The sequence below is a fragment of the Crocuta crocuta genome, unplaced genomic scaffold (assembly GCF_008692635.1).
Source record: "Crocuta crocuta isolate KB4526 unplaced genomic scaffold, BGI_CrCroc_1.0 scaffold16, whole genome shotgun sequence".
Taxonomy (NCBI): domain Eukaryota; kingdom Metazoa; phylum Chordata; class Mammalia; order Carnivora; family Hyaenidae; genus Crocuta; species Crocuta crocuta.
Genome location: NW_027531893.1, coordinates 10,056,146 through 10,080,502, shown reverse-complemented (window position 1 = coordinate 10,080,502; position 24,357 = coordinate 10,056,146). Strand labels below are relative to the sequence as shown.

General features: G+C 47.5%; 1 protein-coding gene across 1 annotated transcript in view; it reads left to right on the top strand.

The window, feature by feature from the left end:
• The first annotated feature begins 6,289 nt into the window (after window positions 1-6,289).
• The window catches only part of CPPED1 (calcineurin like phosphoesterase domain containing 1), a 102,365-nt gene continuing 84,297 nt past the window's right edge, over window positions 6,290-24,357 (top strand). The window contains exons 1-2 of the mRNA XM_077773328.1: window positions 6,290-6,448; window positions 24,005-24,223. Of these exons, the coding sequence (XP_077629454.1) occupies window positions 6,379-6,448; window positions 24,005-24,223 (289 nt within the window). The 5' untranslated portion in view covers window positions 6,290-6,378. The remainder of the gene's footprint in view (window positions 6,449-24,004; window positions 24,224-24,357) is intronic.

Genomic DNA, 24,357 nt, shown 5'->3' with positions numbered 1-24,357 from the left:
CAGTGAATAACTGTAAAATATTTAAATGATTTGGGAGGCTGAGTTCATGATACAGATGAAAATGGAAATGGAAAGTAAGAGGAAAGCACTACGATCATGGCAGAAGATTATTATTTACGAGGAGTATTATTAGGCAATGTAGGGGGGATAAAAAAGAAAATAAAATGGAGGAGCAGAAGCCAAAATGAGGAGATTAAATTCCAATGTTTGAGGGGGCCTGGATGGCTCAGTCGGTTAAGTGTCTGACTTCGCCTCAGGTCACGATCTCATGGTTTGTGAGTTTGAGCCCCACGTCGGGCTCTGTGCTGACAGCTCACAGCCTGGAGCCTGCTTCAGATTCTGTGTCTCCCCCTCTCTTTGCCCCTCCCCTTCCTGAGCTCTGTCTTTCTCTCTCAAAACTAAACACGAAAAGAAAATTTTAAGTGAGGTGAAACTTTATTTTGTTTGAGGGATAACAACAGAGAAAATCCATGTAAAGTCTTGGCAGACACTCATAAAAGATAATTATACCCAGCAACATACGTAATAGTTATATTTTCTTTCTAATAATGAAAACACAATTTGTGACCTATGCCGCTCACCCAAGAGAGTTGCAATGATGTCGAAAAAGTCTCAAGGACATGATTTAATTTTGACGCAGGAGAACGTGGGTACGTACACCTGAAACATTTCCCTAATCCTCTACCGCCTTGGGAAGGGGGAGATTATGGAGGTCCTGACAATATCAGTGAAGTCAGTAAATTAGAAAAACAAAACAAAACAAAACCAGTGACATTTGGGGTCTGAAGTCCTCATGCCATGTTGACCTGGTCTGTTATTTATTTTCAGTTCTTTTTTTTTTTTAAATTTTTTAATGTTTTATTTATTTCTAGGAGAGAGAGAGACAGCGTGAGCAGGAGAGGGTCAGAGAGAGAAGGAGTCACAGACTCCGAAACAGGCTCCAGGCTCTGAGCTGGCAGTCAGCACAGAGCCCGACGCGAGGCTCGAACCCACGAACCGCGAGATCATGACCTAAGCGAAAGTCGGATGCTTAACCGACCAAGCCACCCAGGCGCCCCTATTTATTTTCAGTTCTTAAAAAACGATCAAGTGTGTAAACCTGACATCCTCCTGGACTGCCCTTTCCCTTGACCCCAGCCCAGCCCCTGGCCCATCATTCCTGAGTCCCACCTGAAGAAGGGCAGGTCAGCAGTGCGTGAAGGTGAGAGGCATCCGGCGCCCACGTTGCTGAGTCATTATATTGTGTCTCAGGTTTCCATGTATCGAAAATGTGCTGTATCCTTCCTTCTAGGATGACGATACCAACCTGAATTAAAGCCTCACTCTGAGACTTCAACACTTCCAAAAAAGGCCTCTGACAAGCTGTGTGAGTCAGGGTTCTCCGGAGGAACAGAAGCAAAGATGTGTAGACATATAGAAAGAGATTTATTTTAAGGAATTGGCTCACACGGTGATGGAGGCCAAAATCTGCAAGGTGAGCTGGCAGTCTGGAGAACCAGGAAGAGCCAGTGCTGCAGCTGAAATCCAAAGGCCATCTGCTGGCTGACTACCTTCATGCTTGAGGAGTCATTCACTTGTTCTATTCAGATCTTCAACTGGTTGGACGAGACCTACCCACATTATGGAGGCCGATGTGCATTCCTCAAAATCCACCGATTTAAATCTAAATCTCATCTAAAGAGCATTATCACACACACACAAAAACACCCAGAATAATATCCAGTGTGACGTAAAACTAACCATCCCACAGTCCGACCAGAAATGACTACATCCATTAAAGTCAAGCCAAGCACTTTTCTCTAAATGAAGCACTGAGCTCTTATGCAAGCCTACCGGCTCAAATCTGTAAACGAACCTGGTTTGTAATCCTAACAGCCTTTGTCATCTGGATTCGCAAACCTGGGCAGACGAGAAACAAGAGAAGGAAGTAGACTGAGGAGTTGCAACAGGCAGATTCCAGAAACAGTGAGAAGTGACAGCTCACAGCCTGACAGTGAGGAGGAGACAGAAGATCTTTAAAAAGTAGACGGAAGAACTATAAAAGCTCGGCAGCCTAGGGCCTTTGAGTGTTAAGACAAATTGTTCTCCTTGCTTCATGGAGTGAGGCTATGATAGCGCCCAGTACGGCAACTGGTGTTCTTAATGATCTACGTGAGTCTCTGAGTAACAACACATTAGGATTCGCTGTTACAAGGGACCAGATGGAAGAAAAAGGGCAGTTTTTAAAGGGTGGGGAGGAGGCACAGTAGTCACTAGCTGATAGGCTCTCCCTCCCCTCGCTCCCAACCGTCACTTGTGCATGGGGAATATAGTGCATTCTCTGTTGGCGCTTAAAAAAAAATATTAGCCACTCCACCTTGATCAGGGCAATCGGGGTGTCCAGACCTCATTTGAAGAAAACTATGCTCTTAATCCTTAAGGATTATCATAATATTGATATGAGTGATATCGATACCACTCCTTCTCTGGGGATGGCTCTTATGCCTTCAGTCAATCTAAACATGCCATTTATCTTCTGACTTTCAGAAAGGAGCTGCTCCTTCAGAAAGGAGCAAACTGGCACTTCAGCGATGCAAAAGGATGTTTGCTGGGGGCTTCTGAGAAAAAGAGACTCTTTTTCTTCCCCTCCCTAGATGTGTCTCATGAGAGTGTGGTCTCATACTGTTGTAACCATTCTAATCCTGTGAAGGGGGAGGCTGGAACTTTCACATGATGGGAAAGAGTCCTCTGCATGGAGGCTGAAGATAAAGCCAGAGAGGATAAGTGGAGAGAAGTTGGATTCTTATAACAGCATATGAGCAGCTTGATCAGACCTCACCTGAAGCTGCTACAGGGTTTTTATTTACATATGCCGATGGATTCCTTTTTTGACTAAGCCAGTTTGAACTCATTTTTGGTTATTTGCTAAGACACGATACCTGACTGATATAAGAAGTCACTCCTAGAAGCCTAATCTTGAAAGAGAATTTTGACTAGAACAGAATGAATTGAAGGGTAGACTAACAACAATAATAACAATACCAACTCAGAAAAAGAAACAACAACATAGGAAGCACATAATATGTTCCAGAAATTTTCTACAGCTGCATTGACTTCTCACAAAAGCATAGGAGGTTGGTGCTATGATTTTAATTTTAAATGAAGATGCTGTAGCTCAGGAAGGTTACATGACTTGCTCAAGGTTGCATAGCCAGGAAGCAGACTGGACAGGTCCATCAGATTAGGTTGTGCCACTCAGGAATATGCTCTTCTCTTGCTGCCTCTCTGCCTCCTCTCACCTGCCAGGCAGATGGCTGAATAGAGGAGGGTATGAGCCCGAAGACTGTGGTCAGGAAAGAGTAGAAGCACTGGCCTGTACAGTGATCAGGAGAGTACTGGGAAGGCAATGAGATAAGATATCTAGTAAAACTGAGTCACAAGACCCTTCACACAAGACCCTGAGTACTGGGACTCAGCGGTGGACAGGTTTACTTGTAGCCATTACTCTTTTTTTTTAATGTTTATTTTTGAGAGACAGAGCATGAGCAGGGGAGGAGAAGGGAGAGAGGGAGACAGAGATTCGAAAGCAGGCTCCAGGCTCCACACTGTCAGCACAGAGCCTGATGCAGGGCTCAAACTCACGGACCTTGAGATGATGCCCTGAGCTGAAGTCGGATGCTTAACCCACTGAGCCACCCAGGCGCCTCTAATTGTAGCCATTACTCTTATCTGGCGTTATGATGTAGTTCTGAGGCCACTCATCGTCGCTACCAATAGAGCTATGCCCAACCACCACCCAGGTTCAAATCTGGATTATAGTGCCAAGATATTTATAACCCATTTGTTCGTGTAGCAGCCATCAGAGCATCTATGTCTCAATAGCACCCTGCTTGGCGAGCAAGACGGTCAAGGTAACTACCCTCATGGACCTTAACAGTCGAGCTGGGGGAGAGGGCAGGGAACAAATAATTGCACCTGAAACAAACAATCACATCTGCAAATAATTATCCTGCATGGTGAGAGCACCCACTGTGAAAAGGGCTAGAAGAGACAAGAATGGAGGGCTCTAAAAAGAACGAGGGAGACCTGGTTTGGCTAGGAAGAGGTGTGTGCATGCGTGGGGGCTAAGGCTTCTTCTTGGAAGTGTGATTTAAGTAGAGGCCTTGATGTTTAAATGGGCACATGCATTCTATGCAGAGAGAATTGCATGTGCCAAAAAAGAAACTGGCTTTGCATGTGTAAGGAACTGAAATGGACCGTTAGTGGCTGGGGGGTAGGCTGGATCATGCAAGGCCTTAAGGCCCCCATTGGGACTTTTAGTTTGCATTTAGTCCTTCCCTCTTGACTGTTTCCTGAGAATCCTCTCCTGGGCCAGACTGTATGCAGGGAATAGGGATATGGCGATTGATAATGATTATGATAATGCCCAATATTCACTGAGAACTTACCATTTGCTATTAAAACTCTTGTCCGAGATTGGAGGAAGAGTTGTCCTGGTCATTTTTGTGACCCAAAGAGTGTTTCAGATACAGGCAGCTAGTTAAGAGGATTTCCCAAACTTGGCAGATCAAAAGTACTCCTTAGCTGATATGATATGTTGGGGTACAGGAATGAACGGTCAGTAAAGAATTCTTGAGACATCTTGGGTGCAAAAAAGGAGGTTTTATTAAAGCACGGGGACAGGACCTGTGGGCAGTAAGAGCTGCACTGGGGTTGGGAGGGGTGAGTGATTATATACTTTCAAGTTGGGAGGGGTTTTGGGAAAGCCTAAGTCTCTGAGTAATTTGGAAGCAAGTCTTCCAGGACCTTGAGTGGCTTAGCTGCTGTTAAGATAAGGTGATTTAAGGGGCGCCTGGGTGGCTTAGTCGGTTAAGCACCAGACTTTCGCTTAGGTCATGATCTCGTGGTTCGTGGGTTCGAGCCCCGTGTCGGGCTCTGTGCTGACTGCCAGCTCAGAGCCTGGAGCCTGTTTTAGAGTCTGTATCTCCCTCTCTCTGACCCTCTCCTGCTCATGCTGTCTCTCTCTCTCTCTCCTAGAAATAAACAAAAATATTTTTAAAAAAAGATAAGGTGTTTTACTACTATCTAGTAAAACTGAGTCACAAGACCCTTCACATGATATCAGTGGGCCATATGCTTGGAGGATGATTGCCAACGTATTATCTTGTGGGGACGGGGAGATAAAGGAAATTTCCAAAGGGATTTTTATATGTTAAAGAAGAATTACAGGATCCTGGAGGTGGGTCTAACTTCAAGCTAAGGTTACCTTTTGACCTTAGCAAAATATTAACATCAAGCAGTCCACTTCCTGGAGGAAGGTCACTCTGCCTGTCCCGAGGATTTCTCAACGGGCTGTAAGCTGCAAGGAGATTTAATTTTTTTCTACATTTCTTTTGCCTTTGTTTTCCATACCCTGAGGGAGTTAAAAACCCTTCTAGTGATTTGGATTCAGTAGATGCAAATTCTCCTGGAATTTGTGTTGATAGCAACTGCAGCAAACACTGGCTTAAAGTGTTTAGTGCAATGGCTTTTTCTTTTTGTTTCGTTTTTTGTTTTTGCTGGACAGATCCTAGTTTGGGTCGGAGGCAGCTCCACTACTTTTCCAGATTATGTCACCTTGAGCAAACTGTTCCACCTCTCTGAGCACCAGTTTCCCCTTCCGACAAACACAGCTGAAGGCAGCACCATCTCCTGGCGTTGGGGTGCAGATTAAGTGAGCTAGGATTCCTAACGATCGATGATGATATTAACAGGACGATGGTGAAGACGACATGGAATGCCTCATGATCAGGTGTCCTAGATCACAGTTGGTGGCTTGAAGGACTGTCCTGAGACGGGGCCCAGTTCTTCTGCCCTCAAACTAGGGTTGCGGGATAAAACACAGGAGCCCAGATAAAGTGGAATTTCAGATAAACCACAAAAAAATTTTTAGTGTAAGTATCTCCCAAATATTGCATGGGATATACTTATATTGAACAATTACTCGTTGTTTGCCTGAAATTCCAACTAACTGGGCGCCCTGTATTTTTACTTGTGAAACCTGGCAATGGCACGTTAGAGAAAGGAAGGACCCGCTTCGCGCCCCCCACTCCCCCCGCACCCCAAGGCCTCCAGCTTGAAGCCAGGAGCACCCCGTCTGCGCATGCACGCAGGCCCCAGTCTAGGCGCCTCCACTCGTCAGACGCCCCAGTCGATCCCAGAGGGGCCGCTCACGCTTCCTTCAGGCAGCACTAGCGGCGCCCCGAGCGGGGAAGCCTAGGCGCGCCCGCCCTCCAGCCCCACCCTGAGCAAAGGGCGCCGCCCCCAGCGGGGCACGACTGGCCGCGTGGTTGGGTTGTGCGGCGTCCAGCCGCTGCTTCCTACACAGGCTGCTCAGGGGAAGCCGGAAACTCGCTCGCCATGTCTGCTGCGGAGGCGGGGGGTGTTTTCCGCAGAGCCCGGGGCAGGACCCTGGACGCCTTTCCCTCAGGTACTGCCAGCCTTTCGCCCGGGGAGGGGATGACTTCAAGGCTGCGGAACCATCCGTCGGGGGAACCGTTGGTTTGGGCGCGCGCGCCTCCAGCCGGACCGCTTCGGGGGCTGCACCCGGAGGCCGGGGACCGCAATAGCGGCCGCACCGCCCGCGCTCGGGGCTTCGAGGGGCGCCCTTGAGAGACGGGGTGGGTTGTCTCGGCGCTGGGGCCTCCGCTGGCCTTGACGTAACTTCCCTAAGAGAGGAGGACGTGGAGGAAGGGGACAAAGCGTGCTCAGCAGGGGCGGGGAGGCGGGGCTTTCAGCCCTGCCCTGCACACGTGACTCACTCAGCAAGCCTTGGCCTCAGTTTCCCCACCTGCAAACCGGAATAGTAACCGTGATCTTAACGTGTGGCGCCCTTAGGCTCCCAGTGAGAGTCGGATGCGGCTATTTCCATTGCGGTGGTTCGCCACGGTGCGTTTTATACTCCATAATCCCGGTTTCCTCCTGCGATAGGGGTCATCCACCAGATGGTATATAGCGCCCGTCGCAAAGCGAGAGGGGAGCCCAGCGTCGTGTTAGAGTTAATTAGGTGCTTGGAGTTTGGGTTCTTGTAAAAATGGATTAAGGACAAAACTTGCCGTATGGGGAAGCGTTGACAAGTGTAACTCAGTGCCCGACACAGCCTGGGTGCTAAGTGAATGTTAGCCCTGGAGCCGTAAGTCGAGAGGGAGGTTCCTGGTGTCTTGGTCCTCTCTCTCTGGCTTTTTGCTGCCTGCAGTCACGGGTCCCTCCTCGGCACCACTTTCGTAACCCCGAGGACATCACCCCAGATGCCCTGCATGATCTGGCCTGTGCTCATCTTCCATGATTCGTGCTTGTCATGGCTCCCTTTGCACTGGTTTTCCTGAAGGGCTTTCTGTCTTCAGCTTCCATAGCTAACGAAAAGCCGTGCAGATGGGCCTGACCCGTTCCCCACCTTCAAGCCCCGTTTTAAAATTCAGTCACTTGAGCTAGTCAGATTTTTTTCTTTGCAACCCTCCTTAAAGTAGATTCCTGCTGAAGTCCTCTGTCTAAAACCCTGTTTCTTGGTGGGCAGTGGTGAGGTTCTGGAAGGGCATGTGGGGCCAGAGATAAAGCTTTGGTGCATTTGGGGAAAATACAGACCAATAGAGTGCCCATTCTCTAAATATTTTAATATACCTTTTTTTTTTTTTCACCCGGCATGAGGTTTTTGAGATGTATCTGTTTTGATAGAAGTGGCTCTAGTTCACTCATTTTCTTCCTGGGCAATAGTCCACTGGATGTATTACCTAATTTATCCGCTCTGTTGCTGGATATTTGCGGTGTGTCTTCCCCGAGAAAGGGGTGTGCTCTCTGATTGCAAAGGATGAGTTTGAGACACTGGGACCACAAGGGAGGAAAGGACTGTGGGAGGCGGAGGGGGGAGGGTGTCCATGAGACCCGAGGATGGGTGGTGAGTAATTGACGAGTTTTGTCTTTACGTAATAGAGTGTCAAAGAGGTTTAAGCTACATGCGTGAGAAAACAGGGACCCGTGATCAAATTTCCGTTTTAGAAAGGAGAGTCATTGACCTGGACAAGAATGGGGAGGTGGGAAGAGAAAGCCTCAGAAGAAAAAGTGGCAGGATACTTACCTTGCTGACGTAGGAAGAAGGAAAATGACCCTGGGCTTCCCTTAGCCCCAGTGGGTGTGCTCAATGTGGGCCATTTAGCTCAGTCAGGGCTTTCAGAGGCGGGGCCTTGGAGGGTTGAGCTTGGAACGCCTGGTCTTGTGGGTTCACTTCCCTGGGTGCTGAACCGCCAAGGTGCCTCCATTGCTCTTACTAAGTTTTCCCTGCATCCTCATTTCCTGCTAGCAACTTTGAGAGATGCTTTTCCAGGGTCCCGTGCTGGCCCAGGCTCTGTGGGAATAGAAAGGCTCAAGCTGGTAGGGTTACCGCAGAGGCAGGCTGGGAGGAGAAAGGGAAGGAACCGACTTTTCCCGGGCTCTTGCTAAAATACACCCTCCCTGTGAAAGAAGTTTGGTTAACTTGAGCCACACTGCCTAAAATCGCAGCCGTGATAACCCTCATACTTGCAGCTCGAAGTCCCCTGCAGCATTAGCTAGAGTTTATTTCTTAAGTGAAACTGAGAACTGTCTTTGTCCATCCAGGCTGTCATAACAAAGCCCCAAGACCCAGTGGCTTAACAGTAGACACTTAGTCCTTACAGTCCTGGAGGCCTGAAGTCCCAAGATCAGAATCCGTGTGTGGTGCCAACCTTCCTGGCTCATAGACGGCCATCATCTTGTGGCCTCACATGGTAGAAGTGGGGAATGAGCACTCTGGGGTATAAGCCGTTGATCTCATCACTGTGACCTCATCGCGTCTCTAAGGCGCCACCTCCACATATCATCACATTGGGGTTTAGGTCTCAGCGTAAGAATCTGGGGGGCACACAAGCGTGAAGTCTGTGGTAAGCGCTTGAGGACCATCCCCCACCCTCCCCCACTTGTGGTTCACGTGAGTGGTGGTATTCTGGTGGTGGTGTATGTGAGGCCTGGCTCCAGTCATCCATTCCCTGTAAACATCATCTGCGAGGCTCTGTCGACAGATGTTTGTAAAAAGTAAATTGTCCATGTCGCATTGGAGAAGCTTCACGTTCCTCAGGCATGTTCAAATATCCATTTTAATTAGTCAAATTGATAATTATATTTCCTTGACACGCATCCTAATGAAGACTACATTCTCCCAGCAAATAATTGTTTTTCTGAAAAATTTACGACATCTGTTTTGAAGACGTTCTAAAAGAGAGAAATAATCAAGATGAAAGAGGTTTACAAATTACCCATCTCTATTTGTTTTCAGGTCCTAAAGTGTCTTTTCTTTTTTATCTCCCAGTTCGTTTTACCACCAAAATGTTCCCTCTTAGAGAATAGGGCTCTTTGGTGGTTTTCTTGAAAAGATTGTGTCCCTACATATTTTAAACCTGCAGCTGTTTTGCAGGAGCCAACTGTATTCACTAACCCCGAATATTTCTTGGTCCCCTCTCATGGGGCAGAAAATAAATGGAATCTCCCAAAAAATAGCTTGCCCCGTGTCTTGCAGGTCACACCTAAGAACTTCTTCTCTGGACATGTTTATCCAGGTCTGAACGGGGCCGAAAATATTGTGGTTTGAAAAATTCTAACAGATCAATGAAGAACATGAAATAAATGCTTTTAATGATGCCATACATTTAGGCCAAACCAGTTATCTCTTATGTGAGAAGGACTTCTGTGGCTAAAAGAAGAATTTTGATTATCCCCTCCTCAGTATTATCATCATCAGTCAAAATTAGTTTGTAAAATGTTCTTGCCATAACACTTCCAAGAGACAAACGAACTTTTATTTTTGAGTGTCCCCCCTTTTTTGAGTGCCTTTCTATTTTTTTAATAACTTTATTGAGGTACCCTAACATTCACTCGTTTTAAGTTCACAGTTCAGAGGTTTTTAATAAATCTGTAGAGTGGTACAGTGTGAGGATTTTAGAGCCTTTGTGTCTCCCCCCCAAAAAAGCTTTGTGCCTGTTTGCAGTCTTTTCTTGTTTCTACTCTATGCACCGGAAACTACTAATTTACCTTCATCACTTTGCCTTTTCTGGACATTTCATATAAACGGCATCATAAAATCTCTGGTCTTTTGTGACTGGCTTCTTTCCCTTAGCATAATCTTTTCAAGAGTCTCTCATGTTGTAGCAAGTATCAGTACTTTGTTCCTTTTGACTGAATGGCATTCCATTGTATGGGGAAACCACATCTTGTTTATCCATTCATCCATTGATGAGCACTTATACGTTGACTGACGTTCCCCAGTTTGGACACTGGCTGTTATGAATACAGCTGTTATGAACATCCACATATAAATCTTTGTGTGGACCTAGATTTCATTTCTCTTGGGTAGATACCCAATTGCTGGGTCACGTAAGTAACTACGTTTGACATTCTGAGGAACTTCCAAACTGTTTTACAAATCAGCTGCTCCATTTTCATTCCACTGCTAAGGTATATGGGTTCATATTTCTCCATATCCTCTCCAATACTTGCCGTCATCTGTCTTTTTGAGTCTAACCAACCATATGGGTATGAATTGGTATCTCATTGCGAGGTTGGTTTGCATTTTCCTAAAGGCTAGTGATGTTGAACATTTTCATGTGCTGGCTGGCCACAGTCTTTCTTTGAAGACATATCTTTTCAGATCCTTTGCCCTATTTCCTCCCACTCCCCCCTCCACCCGTTGGCCCAGTTTTAATTGCGTTGTGTTCTTATTAAGTTGTAAGTGTTCTTTATATATACTGAATACAGATCCTGTAGCAAATCCATAATTTGCAAATATTTTCTTCCATTCTGTGGATTCTCCTTTCACTTGCTTTATAATAGCCTTTGCAGCACCAGAATTTTTAATTTCGATGAAGTCCAAATTATCAACTCCTTTTCGTTATCACTTGTGCTTTTGATGTCCTATCTAAGATATTTGCCTAACGCCACATCATGAAGATTTACTTCTGTTTCTTCTAAGAGTATTCTAGTTAAAGCTTGTACATTTAGGTCTAGGTTCATACTGAATTAATTTTTATGTATGGTGTGGGGAAGGATCTAATTATTAGAAAACTTCTATTTTTTTTTCTTACTACAGTAGGAACCTAGTAGTTGGTCAGTGAATAGAAAAAAATAGCTAAACAGGGGAATTTAAAAAATTACACATTCTTTTAACATTTCCATTTAATGTAAACTATAAAAGTACATCCATTTGCCATTCTTTTGAGGTCGGGCCAAGGACTTGTCTTGGAGTAGCAGTTTACAGATGGGCCTGCCATGGAGCCTTCCAGGCATAAACAGTGCCCATAATGAATCTTTTCCAGCTTGGGTTTTTTCCAGTGGAGGAGTCCGTTAAGAATCCCTTGGAAAGCACTCCGAGTGGAGAAGTTTTCTAGGTTGATGCTTTCATCTCCCTCTAATCTTTCATAGTTTTCTGCACAACACCTAATTCAATAGTGCTTTATTTTCACCAGCTTGCCTTTTACTGAGTCTCCCTGAAGCCTCCATCTTAGCTTTCTTAGAAGCAGCCCTTTTTACAATTCCTACTTCTCTGGTTTACATGTTTAATTAAGTGACTTAAAAATAAGCATTGGTGTGAACAGGGTTGGAGATGGCGCCTGATGGACGCATGGAGCCGACTCCTAGGGACCTTGGTTGACCGTCCACGCCCTTGCAGAGGGCATGCAGAGTGTCGGTAAATCTGGAGGTTTGCTAAGAGCGTCTGTTTCCCAGAGGGGACTAACTGGCAGCTTTTTATATGTGAGAAGCATAGGATTTTTAACGTTGCCAAACCCTGCAATTAGTTACAGGCAGTAGCATTTGCTGCCCTTTGAACCCGGTCAGATATGCAGCCAGACAATCAGGAAATATCCGTTGAGTGAAAGAATGCCCAAAGTCTCCATGTACCCTTGGTGAAAAGAATAAAAACAACAACAACCAAAAATCGAGTCAGGCTAATGTAGGTCCTCGTTTGTAAAACGAAGGCAGAGGGTTGGCCGGAACCGTCTAAGCTGTGATAACGTGTGCCTTGGCTTCGTTGCATGAGGGTGCCGAGACACTTTGATGATTTCGGGTCCTAAACTAGAAGTTGGGAGGGCCGAGAAGGGAACGCAGCTCTTCAGGCTGCTGCCACTTTGGCCTCGGCACCAGGACATGCTGGAAGAGGCCACAACTCTTTGTCTGCTCCTTCTCCAGTCTTCCCCCAACTCCTGTCCAGTCCGAAGCCTAGGCATCGTTGCTGACTCTCCTCCTCCCCTTCCCTCCATGGCCCTGTCCCTGAAACCCCCAGAGCTCCCCTTGGTTGTGTCCATCCATTCCCTTCCCAGCTCCCAGTGCCGTGACCCCCTGAGCCACGCACATCTCTCACCTGGACGCCTCCAGCAGCCTTCTGCATCTACTCCTGCCCCAACAGTCCATTCCCTGGATGGCATTCAGAGTCATCTCTTTGAAACAAAAATTGGGCCTGTCACAGAGCCAGAGCATGAGCCAGTGAGGGGCAGGGAGAGGGGGAGACACAGAATCCGAAGCAGGCTCCCGGCTCCGAGCTGTCAGCACAGAACCTGACACGGGGCTCGAACCCATGAACTGCTAGATCATGACGTGAGCCAAAGTCGGATGCTTAACCGATTGAGCCACCCAGGTGCCCCTCTTCACGTACTATTTTAAAAGAAAGCCATGCTGATTCTCCCATTCTCAATTAGGGCCCTGTTGATTTCCCTTCCCTCTTTTTTTTCCTTTACCACACCTATTACAACTTAGTAGCTGTGTATTTATTCCCGTGACTTGCATGACTTTTCATGCCTCTAGATGATAAGGTCCTGGAGGGCCTCCAGACCTAGGACAGCGTTAGCAGTGGCGGCCACTCAGTGACCATTTGTTGTATAAATCAATGAGTAAATATGAATGAATACACTATCCCTTTGATCACATTCCTGTGTCCGCCTAACCCATTGCTTACCCCGTGTATCCTCTGGACCAAGCAGAAACCAGGAATTGAATCAATTAAGAGGATCCCTTGCTGACCACCCTAGGTGGCCTGAGGTTTGGGCGCTGCTCAAAGCTGTCTGTTAAAGGAGGTTCTTGTTACCAGGTGGGCGCCCTCTCGGGGCTGCATCTGCCCTGAGGAAGGGCTGCCTTCTCCTGCATCCAGAGCTTCTGTTTGCCCAGCCTTGTGCCCGCAGGGCACTTTTGCTCCGAGAGCGCACCCTCTTCCACTTCTCCCTGAGGCACTCCCCGGCCAGCGGCCAGCAGCCACCTATCCTCTTATCAGGGGAGCGTGGGTGATGGTGGGCAGCGAGTCCAAGCAAACATTCACCCCCAAAAGGCAAACCCCAAATGGACCTCTGCTTTGGAAAAAGGGGAGACGTTCAGGAAATGTCTTCTTCCCCCTTTAGCTCTTGTCCAGAATAACATCGGCCACAGCCAGGGATGCCGAAAGCCGCCTGGCCAAGCCGTCCTGGCCCATCTGCCTTTTTGCTTCTCTGAAGGGTTGCAGGTAGAGATTTCGGCAGGTCCTTTATCCCCCAGCAGCAAATGATGCAGCCCAGAGATGACTCCAAAGCTTTTGTGCGTCTCAGAAAGTACCTTTGAATGCATTTAGGCAAAGAAAAGAGAGGTTGGATCAATTCACCTTGCTGCTTAGAAAAAGTAATATGGAGACTCTGAGGATGTGGCTGTCACAGTTAATTATNGAGGGAGTCACAGACTGAAACAGGCTCCAGGCTCTGAGCTGGCAGTCAGCACAGAGCCTGACGCGGGGCTCGAACCCATGAACCGCGAGATCGTGACCCAAGCGAAAGTCGGACGCCTAACCGACTAAGCCACCCAGGCGCCCCGGGCACTATTATTTTTAATCGCTTCACATAGTATACAATTCACTCTTCTGCAGTGCACAGTTCAGTGGTTCTTAGTCTGTTCAAAAGAGTTGTGAGACCACAGCCACAGCCGATGTTAGGACATTTTTATTACCCCAGAAAGAAACCCCGCACCCCTTCGCTGTCACCCCACCCTCCTCTCCAGCCCCGGACAGCCACTGATGGATGACGTTATTAAATGGGGCATAACTCCTGGCGGTTTTCCAGTTGGGGACACTTGGATTGTTAAGACAGAAAGAGCCCCCAGGTGGTGCAGATTGTTTTACTACTGTTGTCTTGTTGTTGTTGTATGTAACCGCTGAAATAAGATTCGTCCATAGAGAAGATGAGGGGTGTTGCCGAAGACATTTTGGTTGTGATTCACTGTGCAGATGGCCACCGTGAGAAACTGTAAAAATTGCATTTCGTTAGCATTTGCTCTTTAGCCAGAAAGCCTCCAGACAGCTGTAAAGCTGCCCATCTTTGCTGTTTTATAACCCAAGCGGGATCTCCAGTGTGTGGAGGACAGGATGTTAAGATCAAAGCATGAAGCGTGTGCGTGTGCGTGTGTGTGTGTGTATCATCAGATATTTTCTGCGCCCCACTGTGTGTGTGGGGGGATAAAGAAACGGGTGGGATTTTGTTGGCTTTGTCTCTGCTAAGACCAGGGTAGGAGTTACCAAGAATAACAGTCGTGGTAACAGCTCACCCCTGACTGCTTCCTGGGTGCCGAGCGCAGTTGCTTTACGTGTATTAACTCAGTAATCCTTCACAGTAGCCCTTTCGAGGTAGGTGTGTTCTCCTTACTTCATGGGTGAGGAAACTGGGGCCCGGAGAGGTTAAGAGCTTGCATCATGTGACATGGGTGGTAAAGGGTGGAAATGAGATTGGAGCCTCAGCATCTCGGCTACGCTGGCAGCAGTTCAGGGCTTTGGGAGATGGAGGCCCGAAGTGGCACCTAGGCTTTCCGCCCTTGCCCGCGCCCACACGTCCTGGCACGATCAGTCCTCTGCCCTGCATTCGTGTTTGCTGCGGGGGTCAGGGTCTGGCCCTTGCCCGGGGTGTGTCCCCGCAGCTGCCCTGCATCCGGCTCTGGCCGTCGCCGGACCTCACCTGTCGTGTTGCCTCACTGCTCCATCCAGCCACAGCCCTCCCGCCCAGCAGTCACTCCGACCGTGACCGCGCACCTCCCTGACACGGTGTAGGTTAGTCTTGAGGAATAGGACCCGTGGCTTGGCTCACAGTTGAGTGTCCAGTGACTCGTGGGGCGCCTGACACGTAGCGGGCACTCGGAGAGGGAAGGGCTGTGTCTGCTTGCAGTGGAGGAAGGTAGGCTCTGGGCCGGGCTGTGAAGGGGGGTCTGGAGTCGCCACAGAAGGGGGAGCAGCCCCCCAGGAAGGAGTGGGAAAGCGGGGCGTGTCTTTGAGGAACAGCTAAGGGTCCGTCTGGGCGGACCTGTGACATGTTTGCTGTCAGGCTTCTCAGTGACCGTGTTGACCTTATGGGCCGGACTACCTGTGTAATGCGGGATGCCGGCCTCTCCACTGAATGCCAGTGCCCCCAGGGGGTCAGAATCAGCCCTGGGTGAGACACCCCCCCACCCTGGTCTAGTGGGAGCAGCGGGCAGGTTAGCTGCGAGACTCGTACCGCACTTAGACCCAAGTGCCGGAATGCACGAGGCTCCGTCGACTGCTTCCTTTGTCCTGTCCATTCACCGAATGTGTCCTGAGTGCCCCTCACATGCCAGCGACCCACTGATAACATGCTGACAGTACGCTGGAAAGGGAAGGTGGGCCTTTCCTCGTGGGGGTTAGGGCATCGTGACCCTTCAGCGAGGGAGCTTGATGATCAGGGTAAGCGTTTTAGGGAGAGTCACAGTGACATCCGGCTCGGGGAGACTGCATGGAGCTGTACTGGTGGCCCTGGGGTGGGGTGGGGGTGGGGGGGTGGAGCTCTGACCCCGGGCGCTCGGGCTGCAGAGTCAGGGACGAGCTGCGGAGCACTGCAGATGTGGGTGCATCCACCCGGAAGGCTGAATGGCCCCAGTGACACCCAATCCTGTCATCTGTAGATGGGCGGATTGGGGACCATGGTAGCAAACTCAGGGCCATCAGGATAAGAAGGGAGGGTGACGAATTTGCTTGTGGGAGAGTTGTAAGGTGCTGACGGTACAAGCCAGAAGCTTCGACACATCCAGAAAAGCAAACATACTACTTTTACTCCCTCTTTTAGCTAGTTCTGTGGCTTTCTAGTCAAATGGAAAATGTGCCCTCTGGTCCCACTTCATGTATGATTTTGAGTCCGAGAAGTTACCAGGAGCCCAGACACTGAACTTTCAAATACTCGTACAGTGTACTGATACGGTGTCACAACCATCAGACTGCCCGCTCACCAGACTTCTTAACCAGTATCTTCCAGAAACCAAACGAGATTCAGAAAATGAGACGCTGCTTTATGAAAATTAAGTTGCCTGTGAAGTAACAGGTTTAGCACATCAGGCGAGCACAGATTATCACCGTGTTCGGTATTAATTAGTGGCACAATCGCCTCATGTAGGCCTTTCCCTAGTAGGGTGATGAAAATAGTGATTCATTTGCTTTTGGGGGTGCATTTATTATAATTAGTCATCGATTAACTGGTCATAGTGAAAGGATCGATGAAATTTAGAATCTTTTGTACATGTTAAGAAGCCATCTTTCATTAACAGTTGACAAATGTGCCTGAAAGGGGTAATAAAAATGAGGAGAGGAAATATATTGGCGGAGACAAATCTGAGACAACGTTTAGTTCCCGATGTTAAAAGTGCCAACTGCAAAGAGAACTTGCGATCTGAATATTTTTTGGGCGGGATATTGGCATGTAAACAGTCTCATACGAAGGCTTAGTGGTAAAGCATTGTGCGAGTTTTTGAAGATCTCTAAGAATCTTCTGTGTGTACAGTTGATTCTTATAGAGAATGCTTATAGAGAAGACTCACAGGCCTCTACTGTCTATGATTTAATACCACCCAAATCCACTGTCTTTTGATTCCTCAGTTTTGAAAGACGGTTTTCTATGACAGTCTATCAGTTAGCAGGAATCAGGACGTGGCCAAATCTTGATACTCTGTACACAACGACTGAATCACATTTCCCTCTAAGGCCACTTTTTCCTTTACAAAAGTGTCCTTAATTTATATTTTTGAAAACTAAATTTTAAAATTAATTTGATTTAGATTATGGTACTGTTTATTATGGTAACTTTCTCAGGCATGTCGTTTGGATGGATCTAGGCACTCCCGACTACATAGATCTTATCTGTAATCTCACCTGTGCGACCGCCTGCCCCGAAGTCAGGGCTCTGTGGCCTAATAGGCCTGGTTCTGCCTCTCAGCCCTTGTTAGAGCTTGATCAAGGAACTTAACCTTGCCCTTGCTGAGTCTCCCCATCCGTACCTCTAAGCAAAATGGAAGAGTCACATAGACATGGGCCACGTGTGGGGCCAAGTGTGGACTGTTGGTGAATGGGCAGCGGCTGCTCAGCCCAGCCAGTCAGCAGACTCCAGCTGGGCCTGGTTTAGCCACATTTTCCAAGAGAATCCAGAAGACCAGGTATCTATATGAAACTCTTGAATTTAAGATGTTGGCAACAAATTGAAAATTTTGTAACTACTGTGTGGGCCAAACAAAACACATCTGCTAGCCAGGCTGCATCTAGAGACCTGGGGTTTGTAATCTCTGGAGAAAATCACCAATTAGCATCCCCTCAAAGATGGATGTTCTGGGCTCTAGCCTGTACCCTGAATCAGCCCTGTGCTGTTGGCAGGAACTGTGAGCATCACAGCCTACAGGGGAAAACCTGCCAGCATCTTCTTTGTGTACAGTTTTCTTATTTACCAAGATGTTCTGTTCAAAGGAAACTTTTTGGAGATAAAAATGTCTTTATGGAGGTGGACGGCTTGCGGCAGCCCAGGGCACATCCCATCTCCTTTTTGGCTCTGTCCTCTCCAAGCCAGCCCCACAGCACTGAGATCTTGGATTAACTGTGTGGTCTTGAACTTGACCTGTGACCGAGATTCCTAGCCAGGCCTCAGTATCCCTTGTTGGTTAAATAAGGGGGTTGGTAATTCTGCAAGTCCCTCCCACATTGAAAATTTCCAGTACTTTAGTGGGATAAAGGATGGCTTCTATAAGGTAAGCCTTCAGCCTCCCTGGGATGGACTGCAGTGAATGGGCTCACACGGCTCAGGGCAGGAGGGTCAGGTGTAAACGTGGTTGTGTGAGGCTAGGCCTTGTTGAATATCACCCTTTGTGGCAGACAGACTCTCAGATGGTCCCAACGATCCCCACCTACTAGTATTCATGGCCTATGTGATCCTCTGTCCTTGAGTGTGGGCTGCTCTTGCAACTGGATTATAATGAATAGAACACAGCACAGTGATGGGATATCACTTCCGTCACCAGGTTACATAGGATTATAACTTCCCTTGCTAGCAGACCCTCTCCCTTGCTGGCTTTGATGAAGCAAGTTTCCCTGTTACCAGCGGCCATGTTGGAGAAGCCCCCATGTCAAGGAACTGAATGGTAGCTTCTGGTCTAGAGCCAGCAAGGAATCTAGTCAACAGCCCCATAAGTGAGCTTGGAAGTAGGTCCTGCCCCGTTTGAGCCTTCGTATGAGACCTCAGCACTGGCTGACACTTTAATCGTGGCTTGTGGGAGACCCTGAACAGAGGACCCAGCTAAGCCATGCCAAGATCCCCACCCCACAGAAACTGACATAATGACCATGTACCGTTTCAGGCTACTGCATCTGTGCTCATTTGCTACAATAGCAGCAGCTACTACACCAGCTCTTCAGATTTGTTATAAAAATTAACATTGAAAAAATTCAGTTCACTGTGTACATTCTTATTTATGGAGGATTTAAGTGTTTTAGGTAAACACATGTATGCTTTATGATGTATCAACAGTAAGTACCCAATGGACGTTACTAGAAGTTTGTGTCAGATGTTTCAAAAGATGATAGCCTTATTTTGGTACCACCAAGCTCAGAAATGAGGTCTTAGTTTAATCGCTCACTTTATCCTTTAATGCATTTATTCTACAAGTACGCACAGTTTGACCTTGGCCTTATAATAGTCCCCAGTTAGGGTCCTTGACCGCATTCTTTTATCGATTTTGGAAATTACCTGAATTGGACACAGGCAGGGACCTAAAAAGGAATAGGAAACTGTGCAAAAACAATAACAAATCCTCCAAGCAGTTATTTCAGTTGAGGGAAACCAAAGTCCCTTTGCACTTGTTTCTGATCAAGCACATAATTTAGGCAGTTCCTTGATTAGTTACAGGTCAGTGCTTCTCAAACTTGGATTTGCATACAGATCGTGGAGATTTATTAAAATGCAGACTCTGCCTACTGAGGCAGTAGGTCTGGGGTGGGCTTGAGGCGCTGTCTTCCCAGCAGGCTCTGAGTTGGTGACTCCAGGGCCGAGGTGTAGGCCCAGCCCGGGCCTTCGCGCCCAGAGTGGCTTGCTGTATTGGTGCTCTCCTGTGTCCGCACGTTCTCTCTCGCCCTCAGCCCCCACTTCTGGCAGTTTTGCCCCTCTTGGGAGGGTGGGAGGTTATCAAGCATTTGCCTTTTCACCCAGCAGTCGCATAGTTAAGTTTTTTGACTAGGAAAATCAAAAGAAAACCAGAAAGTCTGCCGGATCCCTAAGTGTGTGTGTGTGTGTGTGTGTGTGTGTGTGTGTGTGTATTTTTTTTTTCAGTAGTAAAAAATGCTCTGATGGTGTACTGGAGTGCTTCAGAAATGGACCTCAGTACGTCTGAACTTCGGTGGCTCGAACTGCCAAAACAGTGTTTTCAGGGAGTCTAAAGAGGGAAGCTGGACCGTGCCAGGGTGGGGCCTCTGCCCTGCAGGGGATGGTGTGGCAGGGCCTCCCTGGCTCTTGTAGATGTCACCTCATAACTGTGCCCTCCCCTGGGTGTGACCGTAGACTTTGGCAAAATAGTTTAAGGCAAGTGTTTGGTTTTTTGTTTGTTTTTAATGTTTATTTATTCTTGAGAGAGAGACAGAGCATGAACAGGGGAGAGGCAGAGAGAGAGGGAGACCCAGAATCCGAAGTGGGCTCCAGGCTCCAAGCTGTCAGCATGGAGCCCAGCACGAGGCTTGAACCCCTGAACCGTGAGATCATGACCTGAGCCGAAGTCGGGCACTTAACTGAGCACCCAGGCGCCCCCTAGGGCAAGAGTTGTTAAGCCTTTACTTCCATAATGTAAAAATCTGTCCCTATTGAGGGATGCAGGAGGTATAAGTTTCCCTCTACAACTAAGCATTATAAGTGTTAAGTGCCCTTAATTCAGCCTTGGTTAATATTAAGATGAGGCCCAAGACCACAAGCTTCTGTCGCAGAGCTTCAGGAGAGACCCATGATGTGCTTTTGAGAACACAGAGCTCTGAGTGGAAAAATTGCCCTCATTATGTAGATAAGGTGGAACAGTGGTATGTGAGCTGTTAGTCATTTCAGGTCGGATCTATTTATTTTCTACCTTGTCATAAAATTGAGATTCTAAGATTTTACTAAGTAAACAAATAATAATGAAATATTTGTTTTAATACCTCTAAGGACTATTGACTTTTTGAGATGATGACTATTTGTTGTAGGACACTGTATTTGTGAAGACATTTGCTGTAGAAAACTGTTTATAGATTCTGTTTGTTTTGGGATATTGATTTATGCACCCACCTTGGGATGACAGCCCCTCCCTGATCTGGCTCTGATTCATTTATCCAGTTGAAACAGCTCTGCAGACTGCCTCAGAAACAGGACTGTAGCTAAAAGCATTCAGTGTAAAAAAGTTATTATTCAAGGAAAATAAATGATTGATGCTAACAATTAACTTTAAAACACAAGTGGCAATCTCATTTTTTTTTCATGACCCCAGCCTTCAGCTCTTGAAGAAGTCCTGCTGACTCTGTGTCTTCAATGCCCGATCGCGTCTTTAATGCCCGATCTGTCAGGATCTATTACTACTTTGTAGCCGATGACCCTGAAACTTGGCAACTTGGAACAACAAATGTTCATTGTCATCTCAGGGTTTTGGTGCGGAATCTGAGTGCCGCCTAGCGGGATGGAGTCTTCAGATTCTTGTGCGGCAGGGTCTCCCCCAGGGTTCAGGCACCGCGCCCACCAGGGCTGTGGTCTCATTTGATGACCCGACAAAGGGAGAGTCCTTTTTTCTAAGTTGGCTCACATGGTGGTTCGCAGGATCCCGCTCCTTTGGGTTGTTGCATGAAGGGCCTCCATTCTTCATGGGCTGTTGTTGCCTCAGCTCCTTATGATGTTGGCCTCTCTGGAGGCCGAGTCCCTGCATGGCAGCCTTTTTTGTCTGGGGTGAGGGCTCTGAGAGAGAGCGAGAGAGAATGAGCAAGATGGAAGACATGGCCTTTTTCTAGCCTGATTTCTCTTTCTCTTTTTAGCCACTTTATTGAGACATGGTTGAGCTGTAAAAAGCTGTATATGTTTAATTTGTACAATAATCCTCAAGGGTTTGGGAGTAAGTACACACCTGTGGACCATCACTTCTATCAAGGTCCTCAACATGCTCATCTCCTCCAAACCCTTTATTATTATTATTATCTTTATTATTATTACCTTTAACCTTTTTTTTACCATTATTATCATCATCGTCATCATTATTCTTTGTGTATATGCTAAGAGCACCTCACATAGATTCTACCTTTGTAGCAAATTTTAAGTACACAGTATAGTATGGTTAGCTGAGGACATGATGCTCTACAGTAAGTCTACAAAACTTCTTTATCTTGTAGAACTAGAACTTTGTACCCTTTGACCATCACCTCTTCCATTTCCCCTAACCCTCAGCCCCTGGCAACCACCATTCTTCTCTCTGCTTCTATGACTTTGATTGTATTAGAACCCACATATGAGTGAGATCAGACCGTATTTGTCTTTCTTCGGCTGACTTCTATCACTTAGCATAATGCCCTCGAGGTCCATCCATATTATTTCAAATGGCAGGATTTCCTTCTTTTTTTAAGACTGAATAATAGCACATTGTACATTTAGACCACATTTTATTAGTCCATCCATTGAGGTACATTTGGATTGTTTCCGTATCTTGGTGTCGCCTAATCCCTGAAGGGGCATCCCATCACCGTGTTCTGCTTCTTAGAACAAAGTCACACTAGAGGGGATTGCACTGGGACGCGACTCTCACAACGCAGGGATCTTTGGGACCTTCTTGGAGTCTTTCTGCCACACGTAGTAATTGCTCAGAAAATACAACTTCACATCTGTTGTAGTGCTAGATTGCCCTCCTTCCCAATGACATGCATGTGCCAGGGCTTCATGCAGCCCTTGTTCAGATGGAGTTCAAGTTGGTTGTGATTTGCTTGAGCAGCTAACAGTCTGAGCTGTAGGTCAGGAACTGGTGGGGTGACTTGCACGCGCAGTTTGTTCTATAAATACGTGCAGGTAGCTCGCATGCCTGTGTTTTTAAGTTCTGAAAAAGGAATCGAGTAGGAAGGGAGGCCTGAAGCCAGAGGTCCACTGTAAGATGACAGCAAGCCAGGTATGGTGGCTGGAGGGTGGCTACGGAATTCAAAAAGGTTAGACTGGCTCTTTGCCACTGAGATCTCAGCTTAGATGATGCATATCGGAGAGAGGCTTCCCTGGGTGCCCCGTTGAAATTAGCCATTGCTTTTCACTTCACCTTCCTGGTGTGGCTCCTTTCCCTGTGCATTTCTTTGTTTGCCGTCTTTCTCTCCGCTGAGGACTGACCCCAGGAGAGCAGAGGCCTCGGCTGTCGGGGACCAGCCACGTATTGTCAGCACCACATATGGGGCCTGGCAAACAGTGGGCTCTCAGTGAATACTTATTGAATAAATGAACGAACTGAACCTACAGATGTGAACGGACTCTAAGGAGCTTTTTGGAAACCGTAATGTCTTCATGACTTCCAAAGGAAATGCCACTTAGTTAACATGCAGAATACACTCATTCATTGAAAAGAAGAAAACAGTCTCGAGATGGTGGGGTCGTTTTGTCCTTGCCGCGGACCCCTCGCTAGTGGCCATCAGGCAAGCAAGCCGTGGCGCATCTCTGGGCCTCGGCCTCCTCAGAGCATGAATACGGGGGCTGTGCCCTGGGGGGGTCTTCACACTGCTCTGTGCTCAGATCAGGCTCAGGCCAAGGAGCTCTGGTTTTCAGCACTGGTCTACTGTGTCTGGTTCGAAGACAGGATGCTGTCACCAGGAGAAAAAAAAGTTGGACAACCACACGGCTCCGTGCCCACAAGCGGCCCTGTGTCTGTGCTGAGGCAGGAGCCCTGCGGTTCTGCGGGCTGATGAGGGTGGGGGCCTGCGACCCGCGAAGCCTGGGTCAGCAGAAGCGGTAGCAAGGGCAGGCCTAATGCTTTTGGTTCAGGTGACGCAGCGCCCTTTCCAAGAACATAAAGAATCGCCTCTTCCTTCCTCTGCCCCCTCCTCCCCCCACCCCCCAGCCTCACACCTCGCTTAAGCCCACATTGTGCTGCCTTTGAAATGTTAGCGTCAATTTTTTTCCCCCTCTTCTCTTCTCGTTGACGAACTCATTTCGAGATTTCATTTCTGGCACCGCGTTTCCTACCAGATAGCCAGAGCTACCAGGTTTTATAATTAAAATTCTGTCACATCCCCCTAAACAGTGCAAATTGTGCCATTAAGCCTGGCAGATAGGATTTGCAAGCACTTCACCTAGTAATTTAAATATAATACTTCTGGCAGCTTTCAGTTCCTGGTATTTTTAATTCTAATTAAAAAACGATTATTGAGCATTAATATCTTCTATACAGCACACTGTTTGCCTCGGAGCTCCATTTTGGCCAGCTAGTTTTAAACAAACAGCTTGGCTGGGTGGCTGTTGCGGCCCACGTGGTTTTTCCTGGCCTTTGGGAATCACCAGGTCCCAGGCATAATTAGTCTAAATCAAAATCCTCTAGACTATGACAGGAAAATGGTATGTTTGAACAGCAGCTTATTAAAATGACCCACTTAATTTAAGAAAAATATTGTATCCACTTGCACGATAACCTGGATGATTTCCCTGACAGATTTTATAATATTTCTTCCCTCTCCCTTCCCCCCCTTCTTTGTTTTTATAAGAAAAGGAAAGGGAATGGAAAGGCCCGTTCTACTTCATCCAAGGTGCAGACCCACAGTTTGGGCTCATGAAGGCCTGGTCCACTGGGAACTGTGACAGCGGCGGTGATGAGTGGGGACAGGAGATCCGTCTAACCGAGCAAGCTGTTGAGGCCATCAACAAGTTGAAGCCCAAACCCAGATTCTTTGTTCTCTGCGGGGACCTCATCCACGCCATGCCGGGTAAGACTCCTACGGGGGCTGCTGCGACCACCGCTTCTTCCTTCCCTCATGACCGCGCCTGGGCAGAAGAGCAGACTTCTCTTAAAGAGACGTCCTGACCCGGTAATGGCTCGCTCCTTCCCTCCATGGCTGTT